Source organism: Diorhabda carinulata, chromosome 12 (assembly GCF_026250575.1).
Source record: "Diorhabda carinulata isolate Delta chromosome 12, icDioCari1.1, whole genome shotgun sequence".
NCBI lineage: Eukaryota > Metazoa > Arthropoda > Insecta > Coleoptera > Chrysomelidae > Diorhabda > Diorhabda carinulata.
The window spans coordinates 2,995,115-3,016,922 of record NC_079471.1 but is presented as its reverse complement, the minus strand read 5'-3'; the positions used below and the strand labels follow the sequence as shown (position 1 = coordinate 3,016,922).

The window sequence follows — 21,808 nt, the reverse complement described above, 5'->3', positions numbered from 1 at the left end:
TTTGAATCCTTCCGTTCTTAAAGTCATAAATCTAGTATCGAATCATAGACAAATCCAAATAGAGGACCCCCGTCAACGTCAAAGAAAAATTTTAATCACGCCCTAGATGTTTTTGTAAATAAGATCCCAAATATCCTGTAAATAATGTCAATTTTTTCACGAAAGGTATCACGTATATAATTACTACCACATTTAATAAAAATAAGTTTATTTTCAAATTAGTTCTTATACAATTTCGCGAATATAATTTGATTATTCCAAATAATTTCCATGTCTTCATCATGCTGGAGTAGGGTTGATGTATTTAAATTTCATTGGCAAACCAACTTTTGATTGGAGAACCAAACTTTTTGCTTCAAACACTACGGGATCTGGTGTTTGTTCGCACGGTTCCACTTCAAATTTTATCAAGGTGTATATCACTCCCAACTTTGTTGCCATTAAACCAAATCGTTCCCCTTCAACCAAAAAATTAAAAATTTCGCTTTTGTGTCTGAAATTAATTGTCTAGAAGCTTCAGAACTTCATTGTAGTGATGTTTGTCAGTTACAGGAAGTTTCTAAACATCTATAATACTTTTTTAATGGTTGACGACAAATTAATTCCGGTTTTGTAATATAAAATAAAACAATTATAAATTTTCCATTTTGCTCAATGACCTTTTGTCATCTTTTCTTGTCTTTATCAGCAAAAAACAGAACCAGGTGCGATTGACCGAAGTTTGACCATTCAAACTCAAATTCTACAAACTTCGAAATAAATGGTAATCAGATGGTGCGAGATCAGTGCTATAGGTGGGATGTGGCATCATTCCCCAGCCAAGCTCCATTAGTTTCTCACGAGTTGCCAAAGAATGGGGCCTTGTATTATCATGGTGGAACACTAAATCCACTAAACACTTCATCCTGTTTCATTAATTGTTGACAGTAAACATCAGAATTGATCGTTGGATTCATTGGAAGTAGCTCAAAAAACACTTTGTAACACCACCAAACTTTTTTATAACTTATATATAACCAGAATCAACTTACCTAAGCAGTTTCGCGGTCCATCTCCGAAAGGAATATAAACTAAGCCATCAGAATTGTATATTTTGTTCAGAAAACGTTCTGGATCATACTTAAGAGGTTGTGGAAAATATTTAGGATCATTATGAAGACCGAACATAGGAATATACACTGAAGTGCCTCTTTCAATAACTAAATCTGTATCGGGCAGTTTATAGTCGTTCAAACAAGATCTATCCAAAAACGGCAGAACGGGATACTTCCTGAGAGTTTCTGTAAAAAATTTCTTCTGTTTTTTTGCTTAAAATTGTAAAACTAGCATCTTCAAACCAATTGTTGTTCAATTCAACGGTGTTAACAAGGACATTGTTGTCCTCTAACATAGAGACCCTCCCTCGTAATCAATTTTCATAATCTTTGTGGCAATTTAAGAAGCAAAAACGTAAAGCTTTGTTAGAAATGGTTAAATCTTGATAAAAAGCATTGAAAGTTACAAGATTATGATGGGAATAGAAAAAACATGAGATAAAGATGCAGAAGAAGAAAATATAGAAATTATAACTCATATCAATCATGGATCAATTTAAATATTCGATGTTTAATCGCTTTATGAAATAATAATATTTAATAATGTTTATATTCACCTTTAATGCACAAATCTAAATATTTCATAGCATTAACACCTTCATACGTAATTCCTCCATTTTCTTCGATGTTTGTCATAATTTCCGTTCTAAGCTTATTTTGAATGGTTTTATTCAAGCAAAGCTCGTGTAAAGTATAGGAAATTGTTGCGCTAGTAGTTTCGAATCCTGCCGCAAAGAACTGCATGCTGGCGCCATGAAGCTTCGCTACGTCTAGAAATTAAGGTAATGGAATTTTCATTGAATACCTCGGCAAAAGTACATTCTATTCAAACTCCACGATCGGTACGGTGAAATTCTAAAATTCTATCTGAAAATCTAACCGCGATTCATATACTTTCTATATTGATAAGTTGTACCAACTTTAAAAAGAAACATCCTCTAGTCTAAAATATATCTATCTTTGTTCCACTGTGCAGTGATTGGTGAGATAAACAAAATAGAGTAGAAGAAAAATAGAACGGTGGAAAGCTTATTATACAATAAATTAGGAAGAACACGTTTAGTATTTGATAAATACCGTAATTTTCTTTATATCTCGTTCTAATATTAAAATATGATTTCATCGACTGCGCAATTTAGTATTATTATGTTTATGATCTAACCTATTAGGTAGGCCACCACCCATACTTCTTCTCCTACGGCTAACTTCATACGTATCACTGTTTTTTTGATAAACAAATTTCGAAAATGGCAAACTTAGCGGAAATATGTAATACAAGCGATTACAAATGTTTCTTAACAACAACATAACCTCGAAATTGTGGGAAAAGAAGCAACGAATTGATTTTGAAGATTTTTAATTTCAGCTTATCACTGTTATGAAAACTGGTTTGTTTTATTTGTACAAGGATCTCAAATTCTAAAAATTATATATCTACCAAATAGAAAACCTTCAATACTTAATTTTTGGCATTTATCTTCGATATTTTGATGTTATCTAAAAAATTTTTCAAACACAAACTGTTCTTTCTTAACATTTGTATGTATCTTGGGGCACTAACACCGCTTCAGAATGCTATAGAATCCAAGCAAAGCTCCCTCATCCATGTGGAATCTCGAAAGAGCGAAAACTTCCGGGAAAACAAATCAAGAAACAATGAGAATCATTAGATTAGGTTAGGTTAGGTTTGGTTGGATTAGGTTAGGCTATGTAAATGCGATTTCTATGCACTTAAAACAAAATTTCCTCGGTTCACTGCACTCCCTTGTTACGTGTGGATCTCGTCCTTACACTCTCAGTTCTAAAACTTTTTTTCAAATACCCTCCTTTTCCCCGTCACAAAATTAGTCCAGAGCACTGAAATTCTCTTTTAACTTATCTCCTCTAGGTGGCGTTTGCGCAGTGTCGAATTTCTGTAGAATTATCCCTACTAATTCGAACTCTAGGCAAAATGTTTTTATTTATTTTATATATTCTAGCTAAGTTTACTTTTTTTGTAATCAATCCTTCCAATAAGAGGTGTTATTTTGAACAACCCGCTATTTCGGTAAATGTCACTTTTGAAGCTGTCATTTTTTGACATTTGACAAGCAGAAACTACGCCATTAATGAAAATGGAACGATACACGCTTCAACAAAGCATTGAAATTATTAAAATTCACTATAAAAATGGTGAAAGTTTGGCAGAGACGGTGAAAAATAAAACCCGTGCACGTCGCTCAAGAACAATTGAGAATATTGCTGCTGTAGCCCAAAGTGTTGAAGAAAACCCAGGTTTGTCCATTCCTCGTCGTTCTTTGGAATTAGCCATTCCACAAACGTCATTACACCGTATTTTGCATAAAGACTTGGGTCTTAAGGCCTATAAAGTTCAGTTAACACAAGAACTCGAGCCGGCCGATCCACAACAACGTCGTGTCTTTGCTGATTGGGTCCTTGAAATGCATGAAAATCATCTTAACTGATGAGGCCCATTTCCACCTTGGTGGTTACGTCAATAAACAAAATTGTCGAATCTGGGGCTCGGAAAACCCAAGAGTTATTGTTGAAATTCCTCTCCATCCTCAACGCGTGACTGTTTGGTGCGGTTTATTGGTCTGGCGGTGTCATTGGACCTTACTTTTTCGAAAATGAGGCTGGAGCAACAGTTACGGTGAATGGATTGCGCTATCGAGAGATGATTAATGACTTTTTATGGCCGGAATTGGATGGTATTGATTTGGACAACGTTTACTTTCAACAAGACGGCGCTACGCGCCACACAAGCAACGAAACCATCGATCTTTTACGGGAAAAATATCCGGACCGTGTTATCTCTCGAAGAGGTAATCACAATTGGCCAGCGAGATCTTGTGATTTAACACCTTGCGACTTTTTCCTTTGGGGCTACGTGAAAGATAAGGTCTACGCCAACAGTCCAACATCGATTCAAGACCTCAAAGATGGAATTCGTGAGGCTATCGAGGACATAGGGCAGCCGCTTTGCAATTTGGTTACGGAAAATTTAATGAAAAGGATATGGTCCTGTAAGCGCAGTCGTGGCGGTCATTTGGCTGATGTTGTGCTCCATTATTAACGGCATACCTTCCTCTTTATAATAAAATAAACATCCGATCATTTATCTCAAAAAATGGCATTTTTCTTTGAATATCAAAATAACACCTCTTATTGGAAAACCCGCTATTACCAGTTGCTTGAGTCATGAACTTATCATCGATAACAAAATAATATGAAAAAGTGTCAAATAAAACTTCCAATTGAATTTGAATCATCGCATATTTGAAGCTTCACTAAATAGACAATAGAAGAAAGAATGACAGTAACAGGTACTAAAATATTTGAATAAGTAAATTTTTAACTCACTAAAATCCTCGTCCTTCGTTTTCATATCACGTAAAATATCAATAAAATCATTTTTTCTCTCTTTCGTCCCTTCTCTTGCTTCGAACGCTTTTTCAAAACTATTAGTGAAATAGTCAACCACCCAGGTATCGAAAAAATTGATCTTGAACAATTTCACCAAATTGTGCATTGAAAAATATGCTGTTTGCGCAAAAGCATTTCTGAATCTAAAATCAAATATGGCTCGTCCTAGTACTCTGAATATGGCATTTTCGTCGTCGAAACAATGCGCTTTAATTCCGAAAAAACATTCGGCAATTACGTCCGTTGCGAATTTCGCCATTACTTCTTTAGCTTCTATTGTCCCTTGCTTATCGTATAAATAGTTTTGTAGACGTTCACCTTAAAATAAATCAATTTTTGATCATCCTATATTATCAAGATGAAATATTTGAAGCAATTTTACGTTGGAACGGCATATTTAATTATTTTTATTCGCTCAAAAGGCAGGAAAATCAAGTCTAGAAAGTTGGTAATACTTCGCCATGTTGTCAAATCAACTATTATGAAATCGTACTATTAACAGAAAATGCACACCGGCAACATCGAGGGCAAGGGTATGGCCATTCGAACAAATAAACAGTTTTTCATCGACAACCAGAGACAGCATTAGTTTAGTAGTAAAAAAATCATTCCAAATTAAAACAAACATCATATTAACTCAATAACAATCAAAATTTAAACCATCAACATTATCAAAATACTTGTTATTGTTTGTTTATTCATTATCATTAATTTCGTTAAATCCTTCTGAATTTATGTGGTGATGAAACTGTAGTTAAAGTTGGTGCTAAAAAAGTGCACGAAAAGTACCAATAAAGTGATATCTACAGTATTTTTGGACTACGAGCGTATCTCTTTGATTGACTTTAAGCCTTACTCTGACATATGTCAGTTACGTCAAAAAATTATCGAAGACGGTGCGGCAAAACCAACTGAGGTGTTCGATTGCTTCAATGCTCCAGTCCAAACTGCCTACTGTACACGAATGTGGCTTCACAGATATTGAACACCCTTCGTGTAGGCCTGATCTGGTTCCGTCTGAATTTTTTTGTTCGCAAAGCTGAAAGTCTAGATAAGGTGTAAAAGATTTAACAACGATGATGAAATTAAACAGGCGGTGTACGAAAATTTTGACTCTAAAGCTGCATCATATTTTTATAGTGACTCACAGGTTTTTCCATTTATGATCTTTCTTTCTCTAATAATTCGTGGTTCGAACTACGTATAAATGAGACCAGGATAATTTGAAAAAATAAGGCTTATAATATAATAAAATTATTAAAGAAATCGTGGACAAAATTAACTTACCAGTTTTACCAAGTATTGGAAACATCCCCTTCAATTTCCCCGAGGTAAATACTGGGGAAAGTCGTGATCTGACATCTCTCCATTGGGGATTGGGCATCACAAATAAGATATTCGATACTACTTTATCGTGCTCTGGACAGGCTATAGTTCTGTCAGTAAAATTATGGAAATCCTTGATCATAATATTTTTTATCAACCGAGGATCTTTGATCACTAATGTCGGTTTATCGAAAATGAATGTTCCAAAATATGGTACATCTTTGGCTCTGTCATAGGCTTCTTTCAACCACTCGCCTATAGTTGTTTTCATAACAATTACATCTTTGAAATTCCCAAATAGAGGTAACGGAGTTTCATAATAAACATTTCGAGTTTTCCAATAATTGAAGTTTCTTGTTGAATATTTGTAAATCAAGTAGGTTATAAAAATCAAAAACAAAATGAAATCTATAGTCCAAAACGATGTTATCAGCATCTCAAACTCGCCTCGTTATTCTTCTAAAATGATAATAGTAATATACAGGGTGTCCCACGACGAGTTCAAACTATCTGTATCTAGCAAAATAATGAAAATTCCTACGTTTGGGTTTTCCGATACAAACTTTTTATCTAAAATATTTGTCTTTGATATAAGAAAAAATTTCCTCCACAGAGCGATAATATATTGAAAAATTAATTGTTTATTAATCCAAAACAACCTGGGCTTCATTTGAAAAATCACTTTTTGACCAGTCCTAACATACAAAAAAATCAGTTTTGAATTTAAATTTTACGTTACTGCGTTTCTCTAATTCTATAATATATTAAAAATTTAACGTACAGACGTTTTTAAAGAACGTATTAAAGTTTTTGGAGAATATCAAACCAGATTGGAACATCACGTTAATGAAATATAAAGTGAATAGTGCCATATAGTAACTTGGGACCTAAATGATATCAATATTTCAATTTTCATCACTTCTATACTTTAACTAACATATCTAAGTGAATTTTTTTTATCAGTTGTTAATATTTCTAATAATAATTCTCACTTACCCCCAAATATTATTATCCAGTTGTCGCGTGCTCTACAAGTATAATTTATCTCATAAATTTGAACAGTTTTATATTTGACTAGAAACTATGGAAATTCTAATGACAGGTATGTATTAGCATTTCGAGAATATAACTTTCAACCCACACCGTTTATTTTTTATTAAGTTGATTCTTTTTGGATATTATGAAAATATACAAATATCATATTTTCTGAATATGAACGTTTCAGCGGGAATTTTAAACTAAAAATTTTATTTTAAATGTAAGTATGATATAAAAATGTATTATAATGATTTCGCATGTCAAATTAGTCAAATATTTCCTCAACTTAGTGGTTTTTTTGCATTGTTAAGACAAATAGGGTCAAGCTGTAATGCGTTTAAGCTTAATGGACCCTAAGCAAAAACGCTTATTGTTTACAAACTTACCATATATTGACGTCAACAAAACGCCATATTTGTAATGAACGTTTCAGCGGGAATTTTAAACTAAAAATTTTATTTTAAATGTAAGTATGATATAAAAATGTATTATAATGATTTCGCATGTCAAATTAGTCAAATATTTCCTCAACTTAGTGGTTTTTTTGCATTGTTAAGACAAATAGGGTCAAGCTGTAATGCGTTTAAGCTTAATGGACCCTAAGCAAAAACGCTTATTGTTTACAAACTTACCATATATTGACGTCAACAAAACGCCATATTTGTAATGAACGTTTCAGCGGGAATTTTAAACTAAAAATTTTATTTTAAATGTAAGTATGATATAAAAATGTATTATAATGATTTCGCATGTCAAATTAGTCAAATATTTCCTCAACTTAGTGGTTTTTTTGCATTGTTAAGACAAATAGGGTCAAGCTGTAATGCGTTTAAGCTTAATGGACCCTAAGCAAAAACGCTTATTGTTTACAAACTTACCATATATTGACGTCAATAAAACGCCATATTTGTAATGAACGTTTCAGCGGGAATTTTAAACTAAAAATTTTATTTTAAATGTAAGTATGATATAAAAATGTATTATAATGATTTTGCATGTCAAATTAGTCAAATACTTCCTTAACTTAGTGGGTTTTTTGCATTGTTAAGACAAATAGGGTCAAGCTGTAATGCGTTTAAGCTTAATGGACCCTAAGCAAAAACGCTTATTGTTTACAAACTTACCATATATTGACGTCAATAAAACGCCATATTTGTAATGAACGTTTCAGCGGGAATTTTAAACTAAAAATTTTATTTTAAATGTAAGTATGATATAAAAATGTATTATAATGATTTCGCATGTCAAATTAGTCAAATATTTCCTCAACTTAGTGGTTTTTTTGCATTGTTAAGACAAATAGGGTCAAGCTGTAATGCGTTTAAGCTTAATGGACCCTAAGCAAAAACGCTTATTGTTTACAAACTTACCATATATTGACGTCAATAAAACGCCATATTTGTAATGAACGTTTCAGCGGGAATTTTAAACTAAAAATTTTATTTTAAATGTAAGTATGATATAAAAATGTATTATAATGATTTCGCATGTCAAATTAGTCAAATATTTCCTCAACTTAGTGGTTTTTTTGCATTGTTAAGACAAATAGGGTCAAGCTGTAATGCGTTTAAGCTTAATGGACCCTAAGCAAAAACGCTTATTGCTTACAAACTTACCATATATTGACGTCAATAAAACGCCATATTTGTAATGAACGTTTCAGCGGGAATTTTAAACTAAAAATTTTATTTTAAATGTAAGTATTTATCTTTTGTGAGTTGAAAATAGTATTAAAGAATAGTGTATATCTTGCGATGCTACGGAACTAGAGGAATTAGAACTGGCAACACAGCATTTTGAATAGTACCATCCTTGAAGGGGCGTTTATACTATTCGAGTGAATTGATTAAAATGACAAATGACATGAAACTAAATTAAACATGTTAACCCAAATATTCAGCTCACTTGATTGACTGAATTAAATATGGTTTGAGCTGCAACTTTTTATATCAAATTGAAATAAATATCCGGTATCAGTTGATAGTTAGATAGTCTGAGAATTATCCTATTGAACACACTGTTAAGACCACCACCACACCAACACTCACAATTACACTGTTTGACGCGCGTTTCGATAACCAAATTATCGTCTTCAAGTCAAGTTCTGGTAGGTTATATTCTGGTATCATTTCATCTTCATCTTCAATCTAGTAATCCAAGTCTCACAATACTGCCTCAACAATATTCTGCACAAAGTTTCTCTTACTTTTTATTAGCTTTTATTCTCCGCCACTTTCCAGTGCTTTTTCCACAATCTCTTCCCTGTCCGATTAACATTTCTTCATCTACCTTCTTTTATATCATTTCTAGCTGTCAACTGTAAACTTTTCACTCTATTTTACTACTACTAGTGAAAAAAAAATTGGTAACCAGTTCAAATTGATTGTTTCTTGATGACATAAGGGATCTTTAATGCAAACTAGTCTGTCTGCAAAAGCGATTCACGCCTAAAAATTGATGAAATAAAACAGTAGACACTTACAATTATAGAATGTACAATCTATCACTACTTCTCTGTACTCTATTCCGTTGTTTTCGCTCTAATTTGTGAGATATAAACTTGATTCCACTTTTCCAAGATCATATATTTGTTTTTTCGATATTATATTCTCTAAACGAACTCATCGAATTGAAGAATTTCTATCCAGCGAGCGTCGTCTTGATATCTGACAACAGGAAAAAGTCGCTGGGGCAAAGATCTGAAGAATACGGTGGACGTGACAGCAATTGAAGGAAAATTCATGCAATTTCATAATCGTTTTTTTCAAACAGAACTTTCTTCTCAAAATAGGGCTGCTTTTCCGCGATTTCGTCCTTCAAACCGTCCAATAACTATTCTTAATAGTTGTTTATGTTCTTTTATAATCGATTGAAGTTGCCAGCCGACTCCGATGTAAGATGATAGAGCCATATTTCATTAATCACGTATCAAGCACTGCTCATAATGATCAATTCGTTGTTGTCTTTATATTCATTTACGACAAATCCAAATTGATATCTCTAGGATTTCAGCTTTCTCAACCAACTCACTTTACGTTCATTCGAAATTTTTTTGTATTTTGTATCGTCCCCGGTGCTCTTTTCGCTTAATTAAACTTAGAAAATCATTTCCCAGAGGTTGATTCTCACAAGACAAAATCCAATATTTTTGCACCTGAATAATTAAATCCACTCATTTCACTATATTTTTTTTCATAAAAAAAAAACAAAAATACCGGCCTGGATATTCAGTTTCGCGTGCATCATGTTTTCAAACGACGTTTTTATAATTATCATTAATCACCCAATTCTACAATGATAACTCTGGAAAAGTCGTATTTCTAATTGCATGTAATTTCTATTATTGCATAATTACTTTGCCAAAATAATAGCTGGTGTATCTAACATACGAAATAAATATCACTTAATTCAATACTTTATTAATTATTCGATTTTCCGTTTGATAGAAACAGTCGTAAAATTAAAATTAAATTGAAGGTATTAAAGAAAACGACGAGGAAATATAATTAAGTTCAATAAACTGTTTCCTGTTATTTATATACCGAAATTTAGGAAGTTTTGCGTATGTGGCGGTGAATGAAAATATAAATTTTTTGTTCTTCATTTTATAAATCTCGAAAATTCCTATAACAAACATTTTTTTTATCATCCGTTAACAATGAAAATGACGAAGACAGTAAATTCATTAAATTTAAATACTTCGTCATGTGATCAAAAATAGAGCGTTCACCTATCAACTGCGAAAGACGTCACTATATAGTAAACGCCCGATTCGATCCGATTAACGTCGTTTATTTTTGTTTTAATTTTATTTTCTTGCGGTCACAAACTATCCTATTATAAAGTAAATATAACAATTTATACTTAAATCAAAGTAATTTTCACAAATATAAATTAAAGTTGTAGTTGATAAAATACCTGGATCTCTTACAATGAGTTGTCACAACTTTGTTTGTTTCTTTATTGCTCCTGGAACGCGAATAAATAGTTTTTTATGTAATTTCAATGAAGCATTAGTACATATAGCGTTATAATAAATTTTGAAAGACATTTTAAACAGAAAAACAAATGGACCTGAAGCAATTGTTTACAAACTTACCATATATTGACGTCAATAAAACGCCATATTTGTAATGAATGTTTCAGCGGGAATTTTAAACTAAAAATTTTATTTTAAATGTAAGTATGATATAAAAATGTATTATAATGATTTTGCATGTCAAATTAGTCAAATACTTCCTTAACTTAGTGGGTTTTTTGCATTGTTAAGACAAATAGGGTCAAGCTGTAATGCGTTTAAGCTTAATGGACCCTAAGCAAAAACGCTTATTGCTTACAAACTTACCATATATTGACGTCAATAAAACGCTATATTTGTAATGAATGTTTCAGCGGGAATTTTAAACTAAAAATTTTATTTTAAATGTAAGTATGATATAAAAATGTATTATAATGATTTTGCATGTCAAATTAGTCAAATACTTCCTTAACTTAGTGGGTTTTTTGCATTGTTAAGACAAATAGGGTCAAGCTGTAATGCGTTTAAGCTTAATGGACCCTAAGCAAAAACGCTTATTGCTTACAAACTTACCATATATTGACGTCAATAAAACGCCATATTTGTAATGAACGTTTCAGCGGGAATTTTAAACTAAAAATTTTATTTTAAATGTAAGTATGATATAAAAATGTATTATAATGATTTTGCATGTCAAATTAGTCAAATACTTCCTTAACTTAGTGGGTTTTTTGCATTGTTAAGACAAATAGGGTCAAGCTGTAATGCGTTTAAGCTTAATGGACCCTAAGCAAAAACGCTTATTGCTTACAAACTTACCATATATTGACGTCAATAAAACGCCATATTTGTAATGAACGTTTCAGCGGGAATTTTAAACTAAAAATTTTATTTTAAATGTAAGTATGATATAAAAATGTATTATAATGATTTTGCATGTCAAATTAGTCAAATACTTCCTTAACTTAGTGGGTTTTTTGCATTGTTAAGACAAATAGGGTCAAGCTGTAATGCGTTTAAGCTTAATGGACCCTAAGCAAAAACGCTTATTGCTTACAAACTTACCATATATTGACGTCAATAAAACGCCATATTTGTAATGAACGTTTCAGCGGGAATTTTAAACTAAAAATTTTATTTTAAATGTAAGTATGATATAAAAATGTATTATAATGATTTTGCATGTCAAATTAGTCAAATACTTCCTTAACTTAGTGGGTTTTTTGCATTGTTAAGACAAATAGGGTCAAGCTGTAATGCGTTTAAGCTTAATGGACCCTAAGCAAAAACGCTTATTGCTTACAAACTTACCATATATTGACGTCAATAAAACGACATATTTGTAATGAACGTTTCAGCGGGAATTTTAAACTAAAAGTTTTATTTTAAATGTAAGTATGATATAAAAATGTATTATAATGATTTTGCATGTCAAATTAGTCAAATAATTTCAGCTTTCAGTCTACTACTTTGTTCGCTTTAATAGTTATATTTATCTTTTGTGAGTTGAAAATAGTATTAAAGAAGCTCACGAAATATGAAGACCGTGTATATCTTGCGATGCTACGGAACTAGAGGAATTAGAACTGGCAACACAGCATTTTGAATAGTACCATCCTTAAAGGGGCGTTTATACTATTCGAGTGAGTTGATTAAAATGACAAATGACATGAAACTAAATTAAACATGTTAACCCAAATATTCAGCTCACTTGATTGACTGAATTAAATACGATTTGAGCTGCAACTTTTTATACCAAATTGAAATAAATATCCGGTATCTGCTGATAGTTAGATAGTCTGAGAATTATCCTATTGAACACACTGTTAAGACCACCACCACACCAACACATTACACTGACTGACACGCGTTTCGATAACCAAATTATCGTCTTCAAGTCAAGTTCTGGTGGGTTATACTCTTCAATTACTGTTGGAAAGTGAGACCTATGATTAAAGAAGAGCTTCTGCAACAGTTAATCTATTGTTACTTTACGATTTCCAGAAGACAATTCGAAATGAATCACGCGGGAAACATTGAAAATTTTAATTGGTTAACATGGTTTTTTTTCAAAAATAGGACATTAAAAATAAATGAAAATGTGAATAAACTTCCTCGTTTAAGTTATCTAATAACCATCCACGAAATACAGACCTAAACAGTGAGCTCATGCTTTTATTCTTTTTATGAAAACATTGACATTATTCTTGACAATTAAAATTGCTAACAAATACAGGACTTTGAAGAAAAGACTACGGTTTCGTTTAAAGTTTTTACTTAAATAATTCCCTCGTATAAAAACATAAATCCACTTATTATAATACTAAAACAATAAAATTATCACTAAGTGATCATAAAAGGTGAATAAGTAGAAAAAAATATCAAAAATAGTGAAGTTAAAGTTTTTTCAATTGTTTAAATTTCAAAGGAACTCCGTATTTTGACTGGAAAACAAAGCTTCGTGTTTCCAGTACCATAGGTACAGGTGTACTTTCAGTTTTTTGAACTTCGTAAGACGTGAGTATAGTTGCCATTACTAATTTTGAAATCATCATTGCGAAACGGTCCCCTGAAACAAACAACATAATACATTTTGAACTCAACTCTCCGGTGTGTTGCATTTCAGATTGAAGACACTATTTAAAGGAATTTGATAGTTAAATTTTCACATATCAAATTGTACAAATGTAGATTTTCCATCTTAACAAATAATCTACTGAATAATTGCATTCTTCAATTGAAATATTTAAAAACCTAGTGGCGTAGAGAAGGAAGCAACAAACAGCAAAAATTATTTGATGATACGAATGAAAAGAGAAATGAATTTATTGAAATAATCACCTACTGGGACTACTTTTATATTTAGGAAAGGATCGAGTCAGTAGATCTAACAGTAGGGGTGTAATTTACTCAGTTTATTTACCCTACTTATAACCTGATATCAATTTTTTTTACCAATGCATATTCTTGGTCCAGCTCCGAACGGAATAAAATTCAAAAATTTCCCCATGACATCTTTTCCTATAAATCTATCTGGATTGTATTCTTTAGGATTCGGAAAATATTTTTCATCGTTATGAATAGCATAGAACGGAACGTATACAGTTGTTCCTTTTTCAATAACCAGATTTCCACCTGGTACTGCATAATCTTCAGTCGCCTCCCTATCGATGACTTGGAGTGAAACATATTTTCTCATAGTTTCTAAAAATATACTACAATCGTTATATATCCAGAACAATGTTTATAAGATGAATCTGTCAGTTTCACATACAATAATAATGTATACAGAGTGTTCAGGGCAATGGCAACACTGCCAAAACAACCCCACATACCATAAAAAAGTGTTTCCATTTAACAAAATCAATGAAAACATAAAGTGGGACACCCTCTATACTTTATTAAGGTACCATACGTATTTTAAAATAACCGAGATATATTTATCTTATTTTAAAACTCGCATTGTATGTAGAAAAAAAAACAGATTCTCTCAAAGGCAGTATTTCAATAAAACTGGTCCAGTTGAGTTTACATTACTTTACACCTTAAATCGCTTCATAATTAGGGATGCTAATTAGTTTAGTTAGTCAGAAGCTACATATCTTCCGACTTAGGATGCTAATTAGGTTCCTAACTTCCCAAACGCTATTTCAATTTACTTTACACCTTAAATCGCTTCGTAATTAGGGATGCTAATTGATTTAGTTAGTTAGAAGCTACATATCTTCCGACTTAGGATGCTAATTAGGATCCTAACTTCCCGAACGCCATTTAAATTCACTTTACACCTTAAATCGCTTCATAATTAGGGATGCTAATTGATTTAGTTAGTCATAAGTTACATATCTTCTGACTTAGGATGCTAATTAAGATCCTAACTTTCTAAAGGCTGTTTCAATTTACTTTACACCTCAAAACGCTTCGTAATTAGAGATGCTAATTGATTTACTTAGTCAGAAGTTACATATCTCCCGACTTAGGATGCTAATTAAGATCCTAACTTCCCAAAAGTTATTTCAATTTACTTTACACCTTAAATCGCTTCATAATTAGGGGTGCTAATTGATTTAGCTAGCCAGAAGCCACATATCTTCCGATTTAGGATGCTAATTATAATCCCAACTTTCCAAACGCTATTTCAATTTACTTTACACCTTAAATCGCTTCATAATTAGGGATGCTAATTGATTTAGTTAGTTAGAAGCTATATATCTTCCGACTTAGGATGCTAATTAGGATCCTAACTTCCCAAACGCTATTTCAATTTACTTTACACCTTAAATCGCTTCGTAATTAGGGATGCTAATTGATTTAGTTAGTTAGAAGCTACATATCTTCCGACTTAGGATGCTAATTAGGATCCTAACTTCCCGAACGCCATTTAAATTCACTTTACACCTTAAATCGCTTCATAATTAGGGATGCTAATTGATTTAGTTAGTCATAAGTTACATATCTTCTGACTTAGGATGCTAATTAAGATCCTAACTTTCTAAAGGCTGTTTCAATTTACTTTACACCTCAAAACGCTTCGTAATTAGAGATGCTAATTGATTTACTTAGTCAGAAGTTACATATCTCCCGACTTAGGATGCTAATTAAGATCCTAACTTCCCAAAAGTTATTTCAATTTACTTTACACCTTAAATCGCTTCATAATTAGGGGTGCTAATTGATTTAGCTAGCCAGAAGCCACATATCTTCCGATTTAGGATGCTAATTATAATCCCAACTTTCCAAACGCTATTTCAATTTACTTTACACCTTAAATCGCTTCATAATTAGGGATGCTAATTGATTTAGTTAGTTAGAAGCTATATATCTTCCGACTTAGGATGCTAATTAGGATCCTAACTTCCCAAACGCTATTTCAATTTACTTTACACCTTAAATCGCTTCGTAATTAGGGATGCTAATTGATTTAGTTAGTTAGAAGCTACATATCTTCCGACTTAGGATGCTAATTAGGATCCTAACTTCCCGAACGCCATTTAAATTCACTTTACACCTTAAATCGCTTCGTAATTAGGGATGCTAATTGATTTAGCTAGCCAGAAGCCACATATCTTCCGATTTAGGATGCTAATTATAATCCCAACTTTCCAAACGCTATTTCAATTTACTTTACACCTTAAATCGCTTCATAATTAGGGATGCTAATTGATTTAGTTAGTCAGAAGTTACATATCTTCTGACTTAGGATGCTAATTAGGATCCTAACTTCCCGAACGCCATTTAAATTCACTTTACACCTTAAATCGCTTCGTAATTAGGGATGCTAATTGATTTAGCTAGCCAGAAGCCACATATCTTCCGATTTAGGATGCTAATTATAATCCCAACTTTCCAAACGCTATTTCAATTTACTTTACACCTTAAATCGCTTCATAATTAGGGATGCTAATTGATTTAGTTAGTCAGAAGTTACATATCTTCTGACTTAGGATGCTAATTAGGATCTTAACTTCCCGAACGCCATTTCAATTTACTTTACACCTTAAATCGCTTCATAATTAGGGATGCTAATTAGTTTAGTTAGTCAGAAGCTACATATCTTCCGACTTAGGATGCTAATTAAGATCCTAACTTTCCAAACGCTATTTCAATTTACTTTACACCTTAAATCGCTTCGTAATTAGGGATGCTAATTGATTTAGTTAGTTAGAGGCTACATATCTTCCGACTTAGGATGCTAATTAGGATCCTAACTTCCCGAACGCCATTTAAATTCACTTTACACCTTAAATCGCTTCGTAATTAGGGATGCTAATTGGTTTAGTTAGTCAGAAGCTACATTTCTTCCAACTCAGGATGCTAACTAAGATCTTAACTTCTCAAACGCCATTTCAATTTACTTTACACCTTAAATCGCTTCGTAATTAGGGATGCTAATTGGTTTAGTTAGTCATAAGTTACATATCTTCTGACTTAGGATGCTAATTAAAATCCCAACTTTCCAAACGCTATTTCAATTTACTTTACACCTCAAAACGCTTCGTAATTAGAGATGCTAATTGATTTACTTAGTCAGAAGTTACATATCTCCCGACTTAGGATGCTAATTAAGATCCTAACTTCCCAAAAGTTATTTCAATTTATTTTACACCTTAAATCGCTTTGTACTTAGGGATGCTAATTGATTTAGTTAGTCATAAGCTACATATCTTCCGATTTAGGATGCTAATTAAAATCCCAACTTTCCAAACGCTATTTCAATTTACTTTACACTTTAAATCGCTTCGTAATTAGGGATATTAATGATACTAATTGATTTAGTTAGTCAGAAGCTACACTTCTTACGATTTAGAATGCTAATTGTGATTTAAACTTTCTGAAAGCAACTTCACTTGAATTGAGGTGAAATAAGGGCTTTACTTAGCAGATATTTAGAGTTTTAGCAGAACCAACTCATCTGACAAACGAGTCAACCATAAGGATCTTGATTTTCAGTACACGCAAGAAGAAGAGTTGGGACTTAAAGTTGTTGATTTGTAATTATTTGGAGTCTAGTCTTGAAGATAATATGAGACCTGTGAACGCACAAATATCGATTTGTTTTTCATATTTGAATAACATACCTAGTAAACAACACTCCAAATACTCCGTATTCTGTACACTGTCGTAAGTAATTTCATTATTCTTCTTTAAAATTTTTGTAATTTCTTGGCGAACTCTCTCTTGAATTTCAGTATTGATCGACAATTCGTATAATGTGAATGAAATTAATGCACTAGTTGTTTCCGTACCAGCAATGAAAAATTGTAAGGCGTTTGCCAATACTTCAGTCAGTGCTAAAAATGTTGGAAAAATTTATCAGGTGATGAAAATTCTCATTTTATAGCAAAAATATTATCCCCAAAGCAAATTCCAGACACAAGAAATTCGGTAACTTTAGAGCGAATATGGAACCGAAATAAAATAAGAGCAGAATCGTTATCTGCTTGCTTGAGCTTCTCAAAGCATACCTGTGTTGTCAACGTCAATATAAGTCAAGATAAATCGTTTGCACTTTGTTTATTAGTGTTCGTATAAAATTCAAACAAACACAAACTCAATTTTTCACTTCAAATCACATGTACTTTATTACCTGTTAAGTAATTCCTAAAAATATGGTTTTGTAGGTTATGTCTCTGTAGTTTGGTTGCGTTCCTATCATTTGCATCACATGCTACACAGTAAATTTCACAATAATTCTTATAAATTTAAATAAATGGCTATTATTATTATAAAGTTTGACATTTTTAATGTTATTCGAGTGCTATTTGTTTACAAATTCTTGAAAGTTTCATACATTATCGTACGATGATTTTCTATGATTTCGACGTGGATTAATCCAGCAGCGGTTTGCTAATTAAGTCGTTTCGACTTTTGGTGATGGAGCACCAACTCGAACAACCGTGTTTCGTTGGTTTTCCGAATTCAATCGTGGTCGCACTTCGCTCCAAAATGAATTTCGTGAAGGTCGTCCATATAAATACATTGTATGTTCCCACTCGTCGGTCTTGGAACTTTCCAGCGGTTTCCCTGTAACTTGGTGAACTTTTTCATCAGCCAAATGGCCGACAACAGGAAATAAAGCATTTCCAGCTTCACCCTTTCTTCTTTTTCCATCCTACCCCATCCTTCAACCCTTTATTTCGAAAAGCAATTCTCAATTCAATTTTAATTTCGATCCCAAATATTCTCCCTCGACAAAAATTTCATCTTCTACCATACTAGTTGTGAAAATTATGTTTCATGTTTAGAAAAATTTATTCCCTTACATATTCCTGAGGAAAATATCACAATAAAACAATCTCTGATGTGTTGGAAAGATAATTATAAACGTATGGAACTCACCTGCTTTATTAGTTTCACTTTTTTCGCTCTCATATTGATCCGAGGCTTCTACCAGAATATCTATGTAATCAAAAGCCTTCTCGTTATTTTTCCCACTCGCTTTTTTCACTGCAATCACCTCCTTAAGTACCTTTATGATATAATCTTCATCCTTCTTCTTTATAAAATTTAATTTGAAAAATTCAACCAAATCGGGATTAAAAATATATAATCCCTGAATTATGGCATTCCTAGCAGAAAATCCAAATATTCTTCTAGAAATACCTTGAATATCCGAATCATCTTTTTGGAAGCAATAAGCATTGATCCCGAAGAAGCATCGAGATATCACTTCAGTTGTATATTTATGACTCAATACCTTTGCATCTATAGTTAAATGTATGTTTCTGTCAATATATTCCTTCAATTCGTTGCATACAGTTTTTGCTATCAACGACAATTTTTTCAACTTTCCACTAGTGAAAATAGGGGCAAGTTTATGTCTGTTTTTTTTCCAATCTTTATACTTTTGGAAAACTAAATAACTACCAGTCATGGGATTATGTCGCGGACACGCTAAGCTGCGGTTCCTAAAATAACTGAAATCTCTTATCAGAACGTTTTCTATGAGATCAGGAGATCTCAGCAGTAATACCGGCTTGTGGAACACGAAAACTCCTAAATAAGGTTCGTCAGTTTGATTATAAAGATCTCTTAAGCCTTCCGCTATAGTTGTTTTAAATGTAAGTATCTCGTAAAAATTTCCAAATACAGGTATCGGTTTTACGTAAAACACTCCCCGTTTTTTCCAGTAATCAAAGTTTTTCGTAGAATATTTGTATAATATAAACACCACTAATAAAAGGAGTAAAACCAAATCTACTAACCATGATGTCGTTAAAAACATCTGAAAATAAAAATAATTCTTTTTGTTTAAAAACAAAACATTTATTGAAGTCTAGATATACATAAAAGCCCCTCAAAGTAAAAGACTAATCTCTATCCACATTATTTTAGTAGAGACTACGAAAAACTAGAGCAGTACACCGGGGAGTACTCTAAATCACTGAGCATTTTCAGTGCCACAGCAAGCAAAGGGAGTACCAGAAAAAGAAGCTAGTATTTGATATAAATTGAGATGAACGTGTGCCGAATCAAAAATACAATCAAAAGAATACAAATATCAAAAACAATTTAAAAGAAAGTTGAGGAAAGGCAACGAAAAAGTGAAATAAATAAGAGATACAAAAGAAAATTTTATATAAAATGAGATACAGTACAAATAGAAACGAGTACAGAAGAAAAAATTGAGTAAATTATTAATAAGAACCAGCTACAAGATCCAAGTCGTTGAGAAAAGAGAACGAACAAAATTACAGAAGAAAAATTAACAAAATGATAAATGATAATAGAGAATAAAAACATTTTAATAATTGGAAAACTTACTATTATTCTATTAGAACTATCAATTTCACAACCACTTTAATTTGCAAAACCAATTATTCTGCGAAGTTCAATAGATTGTTTAAAGAATATTCACTCCGCGATGTAGATGACCACATTTATAGAGATGGGATTCCTTCACATGTTTACATATAATAAATATTATTTCGTTGGAATTTGTTTTGTTTTCAAATGTTTTCTATATGTTTAGATTACAAACAAAGAAAAAGAAGACAAATAATTAATGAAAAACCGATCTGTGATAAATAAAAGGTTCGATAAATAATTAAAGAGCGATTCGGCGACTAGAACTCATAATCGAGTATTAAAAGTGTTTGGTGATGTTTTCATAAACCGTGCAGAACTAATTCATTGACATAAATTGTTCTATAAGAAATAAACTTCAATAAAGCGTCAAAGCAATGCGAATAAATGACAGTTAGTGGTGCTTGTCGCCAAATAGAAGAAGCGAAACTTCGAGCAACGCATTGCGAGCAAATTTTGTGCAAAATTGAGCGATTACAAGACTAGAACTTATAATCGAGTATTAAAAGTGTTTGGTGATGATTTCATAAACCGTGCAGAACTAATTCATTGACATAAATTGTTCTATAAGAAATAAACTTCAATAAAGCGTCAAAGCAATGCGAATAAATGACAGTTAGTGGTGCTTGTCGCCAAATAGAAGAAGCGAAACTTCGAGCAACGCATTGCGAGCAAATTTTGTGCAAAATTGAGCGATTACAAGACTAGAACTTATAATCGAGTATTAAAAGTGTTTGGTGATGATTTCATAAACCGTGCAGAACTAATTCATTGACATAAATTGTTCTATAAGAAATAAACTTCAATAAAGCGTCAAAGCAATGCGAATAAATGACAGTTAGTGGTGCTTGTCGCCAAATAGAAGAAGCGAAACTTCGAGCAACGCATTGCGAGCAAATTTTGTGCAAAATTGAGCGATTACAAGACTAGAACTTATAATCGAGTATTAAAAGTGTTTGGTGATGTTTTCATAAACCGTGCAGAACTAATTCATTGACATAAATTGTTCTATAAGAAATAAACTTCAATAAAGCGTCAAAGCAATGCGAATAAATGACAGTTAGTGGTGCTTGTCGCCAAATAGAAGAAGCGAAACTTCGAGCAACGCATTGCGAGCAAATTTTGTGCAAAATTAAGCGATTACAAGACTAGAACTTATAATCGAGTATTAAAAGTGTTTGGTGATGATTTCATAAACCGTGCAGAACTAATTCATTGACATAAATTGTTCTATAAGAAATAAACTTCAATAAAGCGTCAAAGCAATGCGAATAAATGACAGTTAGTGGTGCTTGTCGCCAAATAGAAGAAGCGTAACTTCGAGCAACGCATTGCGAGCAAATTTTGTGCAAAATTGAGCGATTACAAGACTAGAACTTATAATCGAGTATTAAAAGTGTTTGGTGATGATTTCATAAACCGTGCAGAATTAATTCATTGACATAAATTGTTCTATAAGAAATAAACTTCAATAAAGCGTCAAAGCAATGCGAATAAATGACAGTTAGTGGTGCTTGTCGCCAAATAGAAGAAGCGAAACTTCGAGCAACGCATTGTGAGCAAATTTTGTGCAAAATTGAGCGATTACAAGACTAGAACT

General features: G+C 32.3%; 1 protein-coding gene across 1 annotated transcript; it reads right to left on the bottom strand.

The window, feature by feature from the left end:
* Positions 1-191: 191 nt before the first annotated feature.
* LOC130900263 (uncharacterized) lies at positions 192-20,252 on the bottom strand. The gene is made up of 10 exons (XM_057810769.1): positions 20,167-20,252; positions 18,742-19,627; positions 17,481-17,693; positions 13,858-14,106; positions 13,307-13,471; positions 5,808-6,299; positions 4,458-4,838; positions 1,652-1,864; positions 1,032-1,280; positions 192-458 (listed from the first exon to the last, which is right to left on the bottom strand). The coding sequence occupies exons 2-10, from the start codon at positions 19,625-19,627 to the stop codon at positions 280-282; spliced, it is 3,027 nt and encodes a 1,008-aa protein (XP_057666752.1). The 5' UTR covers positions 20,167-20,252; the 3' UTR covers positions 192-279.
* Between the last annotated feature and the right edge of the window lie 1,556 nt (positions 20,253-21,808).